The sequence below is a fragment of the Prionailurus viverrinus genome, chromosome E1 (genome assembly GCF_022837055.1).
Source record: "Prionailurus viverrinus isolate Anna chromosome E1, UM_Priviv_1.0, whole genome shotgun sequence".
Lineage (NCBI taxonomy): Eukaryota > Metazoa > Chordata > Mammalia > Carnivora > Felidae > Prionailurus > Prionailurus viverrinus.
The window spans coordinates 23,274,253-23,291,946 of NC_062574.1; the positions used below are offsets into that span (position 1 = coordinate 23,274,253).

The window sequence follows — 17,694 nt, forward strand, 5'->3', positions numbered from 1 at the left end:
GCCTTAGAGTGCCATGAGAAATTTTACATGCTGCAAAGTGGTCCTCCTTGATTTGGGTACCTTTTAGATATGGTCTTGCTCTTTAACTTTGATGAATGCAATGCAAGAAATGTGATGAAAAGGAAATGTATAGAACTTCTTTCTGGAGATGTCCTAGCTCCAGGACATGAAGGTCCTGGAGAAATGGAAAAGCAATCATCATTTGTAGGATTTAGAAAGATCAAAGTAATGAGTAGAACTTGTCAGTTCCATGTAATGGCAAGTGAAATGATTGTAGCCAGAAGCTTTGTCACAGATTTTAGGTTAGAAAGGTGTAAAGAAGTGTGATCATGGTCCACGGTGAGCCTTAGTACACACCTCTGCAAACTGTCCCTGTGCACCAAGACACATGCTAGAAGCAAGTGTTGTGGTCGGTGATGTCAGTGAGAGAGACTTTTTTACAAAGACTCCTAGAAAGTTGTGTGCAAAACTTAAAAGTTCACATAAATGCAGTGGAGCAGCAATCGTTGATCAGAGCTAGATTAAAAGGTATAGTCATGTGTAAAAGCTGAGTGGTCAGCTGCTCAAAGGCTTGTTGTAAGTATAGAGTTGGATGCCTGAAGTTTCTCTTAGGATGAAACATGACAGTAGTGCATCTTGCTGAAGTGCACAGTGATGACAGTTTCAAGTTCATGGCAGCTCTGGTATGACCTAGGGTAGATTCAACTGGAAGCACAGTTTTTACTGATATGCTGAGAAACTTTCCAAAGAAAAACGGACAGAAGGAAGGGGACTGGACTCTTCATTCAGAACACTAGCAATAGATTACTTTCGGGAAGTTGCAGTATGAAATGTTAGAGTGATTAATTCCAAAGGAGAAAACTTAGAAATTTCCTTTAGGATTTGGCAGTGGGCAGTACTTGGGAAATGGTCATGTTTTTACATGTTGGAAATGTGCTTCAGAAAGCACATCCTGTATGTTTCCAGATGGCACAGAGCAAATTACCAATAAAAATACCATGACTAATTTATGAATTTCTTCTATAAGATTTCTTTGGGTGTTAAAAAGGTAGATTATGTGGCTATAGCAAGACTTGATCTAGGGAACAAACTATGGGACAAACTTTCTTGGTACCTTGAGAACTATCCCAATTTTAAAATTTCATGATTTTTTATTTCTTTTTTTGGAGAGCTATGAAATGTGGAAACAAATCAAAATCTAGAGTAATAGCCCTATAAGGAAAGAGAGTAAAGCAGGTTTGTAACTATCATGAACTGGTAGGTAGTCGGGTTTTCCCTTATATGGCTGACCAAGAACAGATGGCTTTGGCTTGGATATCTCCAAATCTAGAGACCCCGACACAGTGTTCAAATGCCCCCACCCTAAAGGCAACCAACTTTAGGAGTGTGATCAAATAAAGTTAACCTTGAACATGTGTGCAGAATAATCAGTCCTGGGACAAAGCTAAAGAAGGGAACAACCAAGTACATTGAAACCTCACTGCTACCCACTCCCAGCCATGACTTCTTTATCATCCTCCCAGGAAGATTGAGACCAAACATAAAAAAAGGAAAAACTAAGGACTAACTGAGCTACCTCTGCAAACATTTCTGCCACATCCATAAGTAGAAAAAGGGGAAAGTGTTTTCCTGTTTCATTACCTTTGAACAAGTCTTCATGTCCAAGGAAGTGAAACTACCCCCTGGTGAAACAGAGCACACTGATGTTTATCAGATTGGAAAGTCTTCATCCATCATTGTAAATATTCAGACAATAAAAACTTAACAAAATGAGTTCTCTGGAGAGCTGCCCCTCTTAAGATTTGCTTGCACATCAGTAATTTCTGCTGAAAGTGCTGATCAGAACTGGTAAATAGTATATTAAATATTGATGTAAGAATCAGTGAAGCAGAACTTGAATGATTCAGTGTCATAAGTAGCTTTTTTTTTTTTTTTTAGCAACAGAGATCTATTAAACAAGGTTTAAAGGAAATTAAATCGGACCTATGAGAAATATCATGTGATATAGTAGTATATTTTTCATAGATTTCCTACCTTGGTGATATATTTCAGTGACTTTCCTTTTGTTTTCATTTGTGATGGTCATGGATACTTTTACCTCTTAGGGTACCAAAGTTAATGAGGCTAAAAACTTTTGGCTTCTGAGTATCAGTTCATTTCTTTCCACAAGTTGGTTTTAAATTGCAATTGCTTTGTCACCTGTGGGAATCATGATTTTTTAACTGCCTTATAAAGAAATGGAGGTTCAGCATAGCATACCTTTATTCAGACCCGCCATGTAATCAGGGGTTGGCAAACTATGTTTCTGTATGACCCATGAGCTAAGAATACTTTTATACTTTTAAATTGTTGTTAAAAAAAAAAACTTTTTAAAATGGTATTTCATGCCATGTGAAAATTATATGAAATTCAGATTTCATTGTCCATAAGTAAAATTTTATTGGAATATAATCATATTTATTCTTTATTTAGCATCTGTCTTGTCATGGCTGAGTGGTTGCAACAGAGGCTGTGGCCTACAAAGTCTAAAATATAAAGTAGGTGCTACTGGTCCTTTGCAGAAAAAGTTTGGCAGCCCCTTATCTAAGTTTTTGTTGGGTCAGCTGACTTGTGACTTGAGTTCTTTCTCGCTTGCTGTCTCTCTCACTCTCTCTCTCTCTCTCTCACACCCTCTCACCCATACACACACACACACACACACACACACACACACACAAAATTTCCTAATACATTGTCAGCTTCCTAACCTAAATGATTATGCTTGATTCTGAAGACTTATATTGTCATACTACAAATTTATTCTCAGAGCGGTAAATCTTTAGTTTTTTGTTTGTGAGCCCACTCTACAAAAGATGCGCAAAAATGATTTATTCCTTAGTTACTTGGAGATGATATAGTTGAAGATTTTCTGGAGAACCTTTTTCACACCAAACTCAGATATGCTTCATGGTGAGCAAATATTTAGATTAGAATTATAATGTTGATTCCCCACTTTTAAAATATCTGGAAGTATTTAGTTGGTATTTTGGGGGGCTGGCCAAAGAGGGTACAGTATTATATAACTGGTCCTACATTTATCACCTGCATTCCATTATGGTTAAATTGGCTTTCTTTTTATTTTTTTCTTACCTGATTTTTTGTTTGCTTGCTTTTAATGTTTATTTAATCATTTTGAGAGAGAGTATGTGCAAGCAGGACAGGGGCAGAGAGAAAGGGAGAGAGATGTGGGACTCAGTCCCACAACGGCGAAATCATGACCTGAGCCGAAACCAAGATACGAATGCTTAACTGACTGAGCCACCCAGGCTCCCCTCTTTCCTGATTTTTAATACCACGGAATCACCAGAGTACCAATTGAAAGTAATGCTTTAATCTTATAAACAAAATTTTGCTTCGTTGACACTTTTCCTGACAAGTACAGCAGACCATTGACAAAGGTGCACATATTTTCCTTTCCTTCCATAAGGTTATAGTTAATAGTTTTCCTTTCTTTGATTATCAAAGACTCTCACTACAGGCAGTATTACTTTCTGTACCTAAGACTGTTTCTGAAAAGTTGGATCACTAATGATGCCTGCCAACTTGAATGTGCACAAAGTTCCTAATATACTGTTTAATTAACTTCGAGCACTCATGGACGCTTCAGTGTCGCATGTTTAGTGTGAAACAGACTCTAGACTTGGGTATTTTTTTTCCTACCCCACGAGCTATTTAGTTCTCTCTTTTTACTTGGCCTTATGTTTGAATAAACTAGACTTCTAATCTTTTAAGTTATTCTCATGTTCATGATTTCAGGGTTTTATATTATCATGTAGCTTAGACTTACTCCTTCCTGTAAGAAAACCTAACAGCAATGTGATAGAAGTTTTTTTAAAGTGAGGGTGCAAGTGGCCTAGTTCATGGCTACTTTTAGGACCTGATAGATAATCTTATTGCCTCTAATTTTCTAATTAAAATGATCCTAAATACTTCAAAAATTAAAAACAAAAATAGGAAGAAGGGGATTTGACTCCTGATTATTAACTAATAAAGGTGAATCATTCTGAAATTTCAGACACGTGCGTGTGCTCTGCAAGTTTTATCCGCCATCTTGGAAGGCTCAAAGCAGTTTCTTTCTGTTGCTGAAGACACCAGTGACCACAGAAGGGCTTTTACTCCCTTCTCCGTGATGATCGCATCCAGCATTAGAGAGTTACACAGATGTCTTTTGTTAGCTTTGGTGGCGGAGTCATCCTCACAGACCCTCACTCAGATAATTAAGGTAAGCATGCCAAGTTATCAACGGGTTCTGGATGGGTTTTCTCTGTTTTGATCTTGTATAATGTTTTACATTGTCCAAAAGTAATTTGACTTAAGAATAGAAGTAACAATTTTATTTAAAGTTATCCTATTTGTTTTATTTAAAGCTATTCTATTAAAAAAAAAAAAGCTATCCTATTGTGCCTCCTCGCTTGATCTTACCTATACTCTTTGTATATCCAAATAAATGATTTACTAAAAATACTCCCATATTTTTAGTATTAAGTTGTACCAGTGAGAACACAAGTGCAAGTCCCCTAAAAAAAGGACAAAAAAGAAAAAAACTGATTTTCAAATGAGTCTTCATAGACTTTTCTTTTTTAATTAAATGCTATAACATTTTGTGTCTGTGCTGTGGCTTAATCAGGCCTATTGATGGGCTATTCTTGTCTTTTGCAGTGCCTTGCAAATTTAGTATCAAATTCACCTTACAACCGTCTGAAACTCAGCCTGTTGACCAAAGTCTGGAACCAGATAAAGCCTTATATCCGCCACAAAGGTTGGTGGTAGTTTAAAATCGATTGCTCTTTTGTATCAATCAAATCTAGATTATTAGTTTTAAAAATATTGAGAGCATTTTTACAGCTCTAAGGTATCTCTACTCATTCTCAAGTTTTCAGGGAAAGCAGCTATTGGTAGAAGCCTGCTTTTGACCCCAGAAGCCCCAGTGGACACCTGGAAGAAGTGAGCTGGAGAATTAATTGTAAAGATTAGTGGTTCTTTGCTGCTGCAGTGTAGTGACTTTAGAATTCTTGTTGAGCCAAGTGCAGGGGGCTGGCGCTGGGGGGATAGGGGGGGCAGTGCTCTGGCACACAATACGTAGTTTCTATCCTTAAGGCAGAAGTAAGGATGGGTGGACAATCACATAGACATCATCCTCTTTTTGGAAAGAAAAACTGGAATATAAAACATAACTGCTGTAAGATTATCTCCTCTGCAGTTTAGATAAAATTCCAGAACCTCAACTCCCCCACTTACTACAGAGTCTTATTTCTTGTTATTTCCTGACTTACTCCCACACGTGATATATCTGTGCTATAAACATTTGCCTAGAGAACATTTGTTTTTCTTTTGCTAGCAAGCAGGCAATGAAAGTACTATGTGGTCTGTTATCCAGACCACATTCTGATAAGTTTTTCAGTCAGAGTTCTTGAAGGAGGCAGTGATGTTTCTGTGATGTCATGGGAGGGGTACTAGACCTGGAGTCAGGCTGAGGGTCTGCAGCCCATTCCCATTTCCTCCATCTCATAACTGTGGCTCTGTCAGAACCGTCATTTCCTCCTAACAGGAAGACGTTGACCTACCTCGGAAGATTTTTATAAGGCTTAAAGGAGATGATGATGTATCACTGGACATCACGGTCCAGTTCACTTGTTTCACCAATGTGTAAAATGGGAAAGATAAATCTTGCCTTTGACGTCTCTCATGTCAGTGGCAGAAGTAAGATTGAAACAACTCAAGTCTTTGGGCTCAGTCCCCTGCTCATTCCGCTGCACCAGCTTTTCTTCATCTGTAAACTGAGGAGTGGACCATGTCTCACGTCCCTCCCAAGTGTCTGGCTTTGTCTTTCAGCATTTTCATGAATAAAATGGTCAAACCCTCAGGAACTTGAAAGAATAGTACAGTGAACATGCGCATATCTCTACCTAGACTTAACAGTTATTAACATTTGTCATATTTGTTTTGTCTCTGCATGTATGTATCTGTGTACGTGTGTATACATATGTGTGTATAAATAGGTATATTTTTGAACCATTTGAAAGTAAACTTCTGGGGCACCTGGGTGGCTCAGTCGGTTAAGTGTCAGACTTCGGCTCAGGTCACGATCTCGCCGTTTGTGAATTCGAGCCCCGCATCGGGCTCCGGGCTCACAGCTCACAGCCTGGAGCCTGCTTCAGATTCTCTGTCTCCCTCTCTCTCTGCCCCTCTCCTGCTTGTGCTCTGTCTCTGTCTCTCAAAAATAAATAAATGTTAAAGAAATTTTTTTGTTTTAATAAATTTAAAAAAAGAAAGTAAACTCCAGACATGATATTTCATCCTGAATACCTCAGCATGCATCTTACAAGAACAAAGACAATTTCCTAAAAAACACATCCCCATTGTCACACCTAAGAAATCCACATCAATTCCATAATATTGTTTCATATCTACTCCACATTCACATTTCACCATATGTCTCAAAAAGTCTTCCCTCCCTTTTTGTGAGGACTTGGATTCATTCCTGGTTCATGCATTTCATGTCATTATTATGTCAGTTTAGTCTCTTCTAATCTAGAGTAGTCCCATCACCCTTTTGTTCTTTCACCACGCTGATTTGGGGAAGAGTCCAAGACTGTTGTCTTAAAGCCTGTTTTACCTTCTCAGTTTGCCAGATAGGTTCTTTACAGTGTTGTTTAAATTCTGTTTCTGTGCCATGTATTTCTATAAACTAGAAGTTGGGTCTGGAGGTTTCATTGGATTCAGGTTACACAAGGGCGCCATCATTCTTCATTGTCTGCGGGAATAATTGTGATCCTTGCGATAGCTGTTCCCACAGTGATAGTGATTCCCATCAACTTTGACAGATGTGAATGTTCGAGTGTCAAGCCTCACTCTCTTGGGAGCCATAGTGTCCACTCACGCGCCTCTACCTGAAGTCCAGCTCCTTTTACAACAGCCCTGCTCTTCCGGACTCAGCAATAGCAATTCAGCAACTCCTCACCTCAGCGCTCCTGATTGGTGGAAGAAAGCCCCCTCAGGACCCTTTTTGGAAGAGGCTTCAGTTAGCTCCCCTAAGGGGTCTTCAGAGCCTTGCTGGCTCATCCGACTTTGCATTTCCACTGTTGTATTGCCCAAGGAGGAGTCCTGTTCCAGTAGCGATGCTGGCTGTGCAGCGGGGAGCATCTATGAACCATCCCCCATGCGATTGGAGGCCTTACAGGTAGGAGGTTTCGTTTCCTCATTTCTAGAATGGAAGTAATCAATCTTCTTTCAAAGCATTGATTGATTGTGAGGAGTGAGTCTATGAAAATAACATATAACTGAGCCGCAGGTCAGTGGTGTTAGAGACCTGTGTTTTAGGTGTGAGTGCTTTGTTGTTTTGGTTTTGGCGGCGGTTAGGAGAAGACTTGGTTGTAAATGTCACATTTATTCCTTTTTGTTGCAAGTCACTTTAGTGACCATAGTTTTTATGTGACAGGTTGGGTATGCTGGATTATACAGTAATTCTGAAAGACGTTGTACAGTTAAGCTTTGATTTCTGAGACATTAAATATTTAATTCTCCATAACTTCTCTTCCATCTTCTGTCTGCTTAGAGACAACAGGAAGAAAACAACCCCAGATTAATTTATTCGCTTCTTTGGTACTCAGCTGTGATCTGAGACATGGGTTTGGTCCTGGGCTCTGCTGCTGATTGTGCGGTTGATATTAAACATGTCCTTTAACCTTTAACTTTTTTAGCCTTAGCTTCTTTAGCTGAAATATTCAGTTAGTACCTGCCTCAGAAAATTGTTCCCAGGCTTGAATAGTATTGACAACCTTAATGAAACACATTTCAAAAATTATAAAGCACCGTGAAGTTACATGATAGAGTTAACTGATTTCAGTCATAAAATAAAGATTATGGTTGTTCATTTCATTCAACATCAGATTCCTGCCTACCCCTTGTTAAATGTGAGTGGTTTCTGAAATATGAAAACACTTTTCTGGATATTGCAGCCCTGCATTTAGGTCTTGAGGTTATTCCTCTGTTCTCTTTGCAGGTGTTAGCTCATCTGGCCAAGGGCTACTTTTCAATGGCTCAAGTGTACTTAATGGAGCTTGGAGAGGTGATTTGCAAGTGCATGGGGGAAGCAGATCCGTCTATTCAGCTTCATGGAGCAAAGGTAACTTTGATGAAAAGCCACCTGCTATTTTCTTCTCTTCCTTTATGTTCTTCTCTTCCTCAGTTCTGAGGTTTCTTAAAGGGGTATCAGGTAGGGAAAGTCATACATTCCTTCATTTTCAGCTCGCCAGAGAAACCCAAAGAATTCATTTGGTAATAAATAAACAATCTGTTTCTGGTGGTTTTGCTCCAATGCCTCTGATGTCAGAGTTACTGAAAGAAGAAAGAAAATTCGGTTGGAAACTGTTTTTCCCTTTGATTTGAGGTCGTCTCCAAACAAGTGAGGTTTTCTGCCTCCGTAATTCGGATTATCAAATCTGCTTTGATAATCTATATTTCTTTTGCCTTGGCAGCTTCTGGAAGAACTGGGGACAGGCTTAATACAGCAGTATAAACCAGATTCTACCATAGCTCCTGACCAGAGAGTGCCAGTCACCATGGTAAGTACACGTTGTTCAGTGCTCTCCTAGTGCTGCAGTCAGTTGTGAGGCTTCAGTGATGAAGTGAAGTAAACTGTGTAGTTTCTTCCAGTGTCAAAAACTACAGCTAATGGGGGCGCCTGGGTGGCGCAGTCAGTTAAGCGTCCGACTTCAGCCAGGTCACGATCTCGCGGTCCGTGAGTTCGAGCCCCGCGTCAGGCTCTGGGCTGATGGCTTGGAGCCTGGAGCCTGTTTCCGATTCTGTGTCTCCCTCTCTCTCTGCCCCTCCCCCGTTCATGCTCTGTCTCTCTCTGTCCCAAAAATAAATAAAAACGTTGGAAAAAAAAAATTAAAAAAAAAAAAAAAAAAAACTACAGCTAATGATATGTGATGACAGGAGACTAGCATGAATAAGATTTATTTGCATTTCTGTTTATTTGCAGTTCAGTATGTGGTCGGATTGTGTGTAACGTACAGCCAGCAATTGAAAAACCAGTATTTCTTTCGCATAAAACCTCGTGTGGTTCCTCATCCTGCCCAAGAGGTAGAGTAGAATGGTGGGAAGAGCCAAGGATTTGGAATCCGAAGACATGAGAGCAAATGTAGGGAGCACATTAATGGATGTGTGAGCACAGTTTCCTCATAAAGAGGAATAATAATCTGTAACTAGATTGAATAAAATGTAAGGCTGCTGGCAAATAGTAGGTGCTTGATAGATGTTGATTCCCTTAACTCCCTCACCACCCCGCTCCAGGATTCCTAGTAAATTCCTGTGACCTTAGGTTGTTTCTGTTGTCTCCATACTGCGCCAGTTCTTTGGAGGAGGAACACGTGACCCTACCAAAAAGGGCTTCTACTTGGTGCCAAAAGCAAAGTCAACTCAACATTAGTGGTGTTTTTTACCTTCTGCCCTCCTCATCCTGCCCATTCTTTTCCCTTTGCAATTTCCATCATCCGTGCAAGCAATTAAGAATATCTAGCCCTAGTCCTTTCCTGAGACTGCCACTCAAGCTGAAACATCACCATTCACAGGGAGAGGAGTTGAGCTTTGCTCAGACAAACCTGGGTTTGCACCTGGACTTCTCCCCCTGCTGGTCAAATGACTGTAAGCATCACGTTCAGGTTTTTTCATTTGTAAAAAAGAGATACACTTTCTATATTACTTGTCAGTTGCTGAGTAGTAAATTAGCCAAAACACTTAGCAGGTTACAACAATATGTATTCTCTCACATAGTTTCTGTGGCTCAGAAATTGGGAGTAGCTTAGCTTTGTCCTTCTGAGGCTGCAGTCAAGATGCTGGCAGGGGCTGCAGTCAACTGAACTTGACAGGGGTTTGAGGATCTTCTTCCAACACGGCTCACTCACTTACCTAGCAAGTTAGTGCTGGCTTTTAGCAGTAGGCCTCTCTTACTTCCTTCCCACACGGAACTCTCCAGAGGGCTGCTTGAGTGTCCTTGGATATGGCAGCTGGCTTCCCCCATAGCAAGAGAATCAAGACAGAGCAAGACAGATGCTGTGGTGTTCTTTTTTTTTTTAAAAAAATGTTTATTTATTTTTGACAGAGAGAGAGAGACACAGTGTGAGGGAGGGGAGGGGCCGAGAGAGAGGGAGACACAGAATCCGAAGCAGGCTCCTGGCTCTGAGCTGTCAGCATAGAACCTGACGTGGGGCTCAAACCCACAAACCATGAGATCATGACCTGAGCTGAAATCAGACGCTTAACCGACTGAGCCACCCAGGCACCCCTGTGTTCTTATAACCTCGTTTTGGGTTTTTTTTTTTTAAGTTTATTTATTTATTTTGAGAGAGAGAACACATAAGCAGGGGAGGGGCAGAGAGAGGGGGAGAGAAAATCTCAGGCAAGCTGCACATTATCAATGCGGAGCCTGACTTGGGGCGCGAACTCATGAACTGTGAGATCATGACCTGAACTGAAATCAAGAATTGAACACTTAACCAGCTGAGCCACCCAGGCATCCCACCCTCACTTTGGAAGTTTCACACTGTCATTTCCACAGCACCCTACTGGTTACACAGGTCGGCCTGTACAGGGGCTAGGTGGTGGGCCACCTCCTTAACATTAGGAGGCAAGAATCCGTATGGGCCATCTTGGAGGCTGGCGAGCATACCTGTCTAAAGTCTTCTGGTTTGGGGTGGGGAAGGCCCAGATTGGGTTTCTAGAAACTAGGATTTAGGGGAGGACAGAATTGATGTGTGGGACACATGGCAAAACTTGGGACTAACTTCGTGGGGCAGAAAGTAGAGACTCCAAAACCACAGACAGTTGCAAATGCACCTGAAATCCTAGGATTTTTAGAAAGCATGGGAAGGAAACGGTTCAAGGTACTCTTCAGATGCCTGCCTTGAGAGCTTTAATAAAAGTGAGGTAGGGGCGCCTGGCTGGCCCAGTTGGTTGAGCGTCTGACTTCAGCTAAGGTCATGATCTCACAGTTTGTGAGTTCGAGCCCCACATCAGGTTCTGTGCTGACAGCTCAGAGCCTGGAGCCTGCCTCGGATTCTGTGTCTCCCTCTCTCTCTGCTCCTCCCCTGCTCACACTCTGTCTCTCTCTCTCTCAAAAATAAATAAAGATTTAAAAAAAAAAAGGTAAATCTTCATAGTACCCACAAGAGAGCCCAGTGCTCAATTTAAGAGTCTCCACTGTGCACCTGACACTGTGCAAGGAACTTGACACACAGTGTTACATTTTATTGTCACCAAGACTCTGCCAAGTAGACATCTTCACCCTGTGTTATTGAAGAGGAATCAACACTTAGGTTCAGGGACTTGCCCAAGGTTGCAGAGATGGGAAGCAGCCACTGAAGGATTCAGCCCCAGCTCTGCCTCTGGATCCGGTGCTCTTTAGACTCTGGCACATGGCCTCTGGGCTGTGCAGGGCCCTAATGCCCACTAGCAAGTTACACCATATGTTTGTGCCTCAGTTTCCTTGTGTGAAAATGGAGATAATGACACATACTTCATTTAGTTGTACTGAGGATTGAAATGGGTAGATATGTGTAAAGCTTAGAGTAGTGCCTGGCGTGTGAGAGGCTTTCTGGAAAACACGAGCCATGGCCGCCGTTACCACCATCACCCCCTGCCCCTCCTCATGATCATCATCACTCCCATCACTCCGGCCACCTAGCTGTAGCCAGCTGTTTCCTAGTCCATAAAGTGGAAGGATGCAGTCGTTGTTTTCTTTTTTTTTCTTTTAATTTTTTTAATGTTTACTTATTTTTGAGAGGAGAGAGACAGAGCACAAGCAGGGGAGGGGCAGAGAGAGAGGGAGACACAAAATCCAAAGCAGTCTCCAGGCTCTGAGCTGTCAGCACAGAGCCCGATGTGGGGCTTGAACTCGGGAAAGACAAGATGGTGACCTGAGGCAAAGTTGGCAGCTTAACTGACTGAGCCACCCAGGCCACCCAGGCGCCCCTGCAGTTGTTTTCTAAAGCTCCTTCCCCTGCTGTGCAAGGACTAGCAGAAGCATTGACAAAAGGCTACTGCTTTAAATTTTTTTTTTAACGTTTATTTATTTTTGAGACAGAGACAGAGCATGAACAGGGGAGGGGCAGAGAGAGAGGGAGACACAGAATCCGAAGCCGGCTCCAGGCTCTGAGCCATCAGCCCAGAGCCCGACGCGGGGCTCGAACTCACAGACCACGAGATCGTGACCTGAGTTGAAGTCAGACGCTTAACCAACTGAGCCACCCAGGCACCCCGAAGGCTACTGCTTTAAAGAACGTTGCATTACTAGGGCCACCTGAGGTAGTCTTAGCGGCAAGTTGGTTCTGCTATAGTGTCTGGGGCCACAGCTGTAACTGTGCCCCTGATCCAGGTGGTGATGTTCTGGACAATGATGCTAAACGGCCCTCTGCCCAGAGCCCTGCAGAACTCAGAGCACCCGACCCTGCAGGCGAGCACCTGTGACGCCCTGTCTTCCATCCTGCCCGAAGCCTTCAGCAGCCTGCCGGTAACTCCAGGAGTGTTTTCTCACCTTACGTGGTGCCCCCGAGCAGCAGAGCTTGAGTTTGATTCAGATTCGTTGTCATCTTGAGCCGGTATTCAGCATCATCCCTGGCTTGAGTGTGGGGTGAGGGCGGTGGAAACACTTCAAATCTTAATGTCTCAGGGGACCCTTTCTTCCCTGTCCTCGGAGGGCAGGTGAGGGAGGAGGCTTGGAAGAGACGTTTCAGAAAGACTTCAAAACCAAGAGTTAGGAGGACCTGGGTTTATCTCTTCCACTCCACTCCCTGATTTTCTTAACATCTCTAACCCTGAGTGTTCTCATCTATAAAATGGGCACAATGTGAGTAATAACACAAAGTGTGAGCAGTACTTGGCCATTGCCCACCACATGTATATTCAGGCTGCTCCCCTTCTTTAGTCCTCAGTGGCATTTGCATGAAGTAGCTTTTATAAAGAGGCTGCTTTCAGGAAGTAGGAGAACACGGTGACCTAACTCACACAGTGGGAAAGGTTAATGGTCACAGGTGCTGTGTGTGCCCAGCACCAAGCAGGCACTCACCCAATACCTGGATCCGCGTTGCCCCTCTGCTCTCTGCTAAGGTAGCCTCAAGGTCTCCCTTGTGTTCAGATGCAGACATGTCCCAGTCGCGTGTTGAGGACAGTGGCTCGTGGTTCTTTCTTTCTCACTTTCCCTCCACCCACCTTTCTCACTACAGAGCGACAGGCAGATCCTGTGCATCACCATGCTGCTTGGGCTGAACGACAGCAAGAACCGTCTAGTGAAAGCGGCGACCTCGCGGGCCCTTGGAGTCTATGTGCTTTTCCCCTGTCTCAGACAGGTCAGAGCAAGCCTGCACAGCCCTTCTCTGCCTCTGTGATAGGCCAGGGCAGTGTTGATTTGGGTGCATACAGAGCTTCTGAGTTGGACAGTAAGGGACACCAAATTGCTCTTAGTTTCTTTAATTGCTACTAAAATACGGTAATGCCTGTAAGTTCATTTATTTCTAATTATTTAGCACACTGCCCAGGACCCTAGATTTACATTAATGAATAATTGAAAAAAAAAAGGAAGTGGGATATTGCCATGGGATAATAATAATTTAGAAAGCTGATGTAGAGTTTTGGCTAAGAAGCGAATAAATTTCTTTTTCACTCTTAGTTGTGACATCTCACTGTGAAGTGTGTAATGAATAGGATGTGTTTTAGAAATGCATTTCATTGTTAGTGTCATTTCCCAAGGTGGAAATCAGTCTAAGCACAGAATTCATGGATCACTGTCGCAGACCAGGTTATAAGATGTTCAACAAGAGCAAAATCCATAGGCCCCTCGGGTGTGCATGGCACATACCAAAATCCCAGAAGACCTTCCCCTGGGGTTTTAATGAGTGTCCACATTATAATAAGTAGAATAGTAAATTGAGTAAATAAATTTTGATTTTCAAATAGAAATTGTGGTAAAGGCTTATATCATTGTCTGAAAATAAATTTCAGAATTTCTAAGGCAGCTGTGTGAGCTCCCAAAGTAACTACAGTGTTTTATTTTCTCTTACAGGATGTCATATTTGTTGCAGACACAGCGAATGCAATATTGATGTCACTTCAAGACAAATCTCTGAATGTCCGGGCCAAAGCAGCCTGGTCCCTGGGCAACTTGACAGACACTCTGATTGTCAACATGTAGGTGACTCAGCTCATTTCCCCTGGGTGACTTCTGATGTTGAGGTCCCAGGAGGGTATCTTTGATCTCTACTATAAAAGAATAGTAATTCTCCCATATCGTGTAGTCAGTCTTCCTGCTTTGTTGTGTTTTATTCTCCTTCAAGTAATGAGATTAGTAAGTCGTTCTTTATATATACACGTATGTGTTTGTGTGTGTGTATTTAATACTGTATGCTGATATAAGTAACGTATCCACATTATAGAAAATGTGGAAAATACTAAAGTAGAAATTCAAAACCATAATATAGGTCGCACTACTCTTTATCAAATTTGTAAGTTTTCAGAGTAATAAAAAAAAAATTGAAACAATACAAAAGGGGTCATCAGTATAAAGCCTTCCTCCCTGAGGCAGCTATTGTCCCTCATGTACTAGTGCCCTGCTTATCATTGCTTAGTTCTCCCATACAGCATGTCTAAGCATCCTCCCAACTTCTGCTGGCTTTTTATAAATTGTTCATTACTATTACATAATCACCACTGTGAAGTGATTATTTAACCACTCCGTTACCGAACATGTGCATTATCTTAGGCTTTTCTAAGCAATGAACATTTTTGTACATAAAATCTTTATTTCAAGATACACCTTTTGGTCACATTCCTAGATGTGGACCTACTGGGTCAAAAGGTATAAACTTTTAAGTTCTTGATATAATCGGAACAGATTTGTTGAGCTGTTTTCCCACATTTTTATAGTTCTACTAAGTGAATGCCTCTGTATAGGTATATATTTAACTGAGTTTTAACTTTTAACGTGTTTTGTCTGCTTTGGATGGAACAGGGAAACCCCAGACCCAAGTTTCCAGGAAGAGTTCTCTGGTCTCCTGCTCTTGAAGATGTTGCGATCAGCTATAGAAGCGTCCAGGGATAAAGACAAGGTAGACCCACAGCAAAGCCTGGTATTTCTCCATTAGATACTTAGTGTATTATAGTTGTATCCCCCAAATGTATCCCTGTTGAAAGGAGATCAAGAGAGTACTCAGGTATAATGTGGCCTACTCCACACTTATACAGTTTCCTTCCTGTCTCCTGTCTCATGAAAAATATCAATGCTCTTTGTAATACTGCTCCATGATCTGTCCGTGTTTGTTTTAATATTAGTCTGCTTTTGGTTTTTGTTTTTGTTTTTTTCTAAAAAATCTTTCAGTAGAAGTGACAAGTCAGAAAAATGAACAGCCCTTGGCTTTATATAGCTCCCATTAGAGTAATAAGTAAAAAGCATAGAAATGGGTTTTAGGGTCAGGTAGACATGGTTCAAATCCTGGCTTGCCCTTTAGTAGCCGGGTGACGTTTGGTATATCATTAACTTCTCTGAAGGTCTGTTTCCTCATCTGGAACCTGGAAGTCATTATATCTACCTCAGTGGCCTCAGAGATGCCTTGTGTTAAAGTACCTAGCATGATACCTGACCCATACCGAGTGCTTGATTTAGTACAGTGACTCTGAAAACCTGGGAAGCCCTATGTGGACTAATCTGTTCAGAATTTCTGGGACTAGGGCCTGGGAATTGGTTTTGGAGAAAGAAAGCTCCTCGGATGATTCTAGTGTGCTGCGAAGGTTGAGAGAGACTTTCTAATGGAAAAGTACTGGGCTGGAATTTTGAAACCTCGCCTCTCCTCGTCACCTTGCTGCAAACCAGCTTTGCCCTGTAGCCTCTGGGTCTTCCACACGGTCTCTATAAAACGAGGAAGACAGACCTCTCTGGAGTCTAATCCAAAAATACCAGTGAGGAGCTGTGGAAGACCTCACCTCTCTGATGGCATAGGCTGTTCAGCACATAAGACCTTGCAGAGTTTCAAGAAGCCACACTTTTACAGGCTGCTGTTTTCATTGGCTTTCCGACTTTAAGCTGTCCAAGACCTCCTGTGTTTTTTAAAGCTGAAATGATACTTTCTGTAACATGTCTTTGGCAAAGCAGATTTCGAATGCTTTTTTTTACATTTTATTATAGGTAAAAAGCAACGCAGTGCGGGCCCTTGGAAATTTGCTTCATTTTTTGCAACCGTCTCATATAGAAAAGCCCAGGTTTGCTGAAATCATTGAGGAGTCTATCCAGGCCCTCATCTCTACTGTGCTGAATGAGGCTGCCATGAAAGTCCGATGGAATGCTTGCTACGCAGTGGGGAATGTATTTAAAAATCCTGCTCTTCCATTAGGTAAGAAGGTGTCTCTCTGGTGCAGGGCCTCAGGACAGCACACTCCAGCCTACAGTAGTATTCAAGATGTTCCTCGTAGTTCTACTTATCACATATTAGAAAAAATGGAAATGTTTCGAATGCCCAACTTTAGGGGAATCATAGTATATATCATAGTATGTATATTCAAAGGGATCCTTTAGAATTATGTGTACAAAAAGTTTTTGATAATCTGGGAAAGTACTTCTGATGTTAAGCAAATTAAAACAGGATATGCAGTTGTTTCTATGACATGATCTCAATAAATGGGTGGAAAAAAGAATGAAAGGAAATTAGCCTAATCATTAACGGTGGTTGCCTCTGGAGGGGATGATGAGTAGGACTTTTGTCTGCTTTCATTTTCTATAAGAAAATGTTGTTCTAACAACGGGGGGGAGGGGCGGAGGGCAATGAAGGAGAAAAGCTGGCATGGAAGAAGAGGTACAGATTGGAAATCCCAAATGAGCCCTTGGTACTGAAGCGGGCTGCTGTGTAGGAGGGCATCTCAGTAATGACGTGCCGTGCACCTTGATAGAGCATCAGTGGCTTATAGCTGCTTAGGCATATAGGTCAAAGCCTCCCAATTCCCATTCCCTCTCCTTACCAGCATTTGCCTTATACATTTGTCTCTGTGACAAGATTTGAAACAAGTTATGTTCCTGGAGAGGTAAAACCATTCTGGGCCAGCAGAGCATGCATCAGGTTAGGGAGATCTGGCTCTGCTCCCCTTTATTGCCACGATCTTCCAGCCAGGGGGTGCCTGGCTGGCTCAGTTGGAAGAGCACGTGACTCTTAATCTCAGGGTCATGAGTTTGAGTCCCACGCTGGGGGTAGAGATTGCTTAAATAAATAAATAAATTCAATTAAAAAAAAAAATGCTCCCAACCAAGGGCTAATGGAGAAGTAGCTTCCTGGCGTTTTCTACAGAGGAAATAACCCAAAGTGACCTTTGGAGTTGGAGCTCATTAAGGTGGATGTCTGCCTGCCTGCCTTCAAAGACAGCAAAGAAGTTTGGAAGGGCTGAAAGAGGGAAGATGAATTCTTGTAAAAAAAAAAAAAAAAAAAAAAAAATTTTTTTTTTAATGTTTATTCATTTTTGAGAGAGAAAAAGAGAGAGAGACAGAGCAGGAGTTGGGGTGGGGCAGAGAGAGAGCAGGACACAATCTAAAGCAGGCTCCAGGCTCTGAGTTGTTATCACAGAGCCTGATGCGGGGCTCAAACCCACAAACCATAGTAAGACCTGAGCTGAAGTCAGACA

At 42.0% G+C, this 17,694-nt stretch overlaps 1 protein-coding gene across 2 annotated transcripts in view; it reads left to right on the forward strand.

Annotated features, from left to right (window-relative positions):
* The window catches only part of HEATR6 (HEAT repeat containing 6), a 35,983-nt gene that overhangs the window by 14,918 nt on the left and 3,371 nt on the right, over positions 1 to 17,694 (forward strand). For both annotated transcript variants that reach the window (XM_047833279.1, XM_047833280.1), the window contains 10 exons: positions 4,055 to 4,261; positions 4,699 to 4,798; positions 6,864 to 7,219; positions 8,042 to 8,164; positions 8,517 to 8,603; positions 12,416 to 12,550; positions 13,263 to 13,385; positions 14,099 to 14,223; positions 15,044 to 15,140; positions 16,214 to 16,418. In XM_047833279.1, coding sequence (XP_047689235.1) covers positions 4,055 to 4,261; positions 4,699 to 4,798; positions 6,864 to 7,219; positions 8,042 to 8,164; positions 8,517 to 8,603; positions 12,416 to 12,550; positions 13,263 to 13,385; positions 14,099 to 14,223; positions 15,044 to 15,140; positions 16,214 to 16,418 — 1,558 coding nt within the window. The remainder of the gene's footprint in view (positions 1 to 4,054; positions 4,262 to 4,698; positions 4,799 to 6,863; positions 7,220 to 8,041; positions 8,165 to 8,516; positions 8,604 to 12,415; positions 12,551 to 13,262; positions 13,386 to 14,098; positions 14,224 to 15,043; positions 15,141 to 16,213; positions 16,419 to 17,694) is intronic.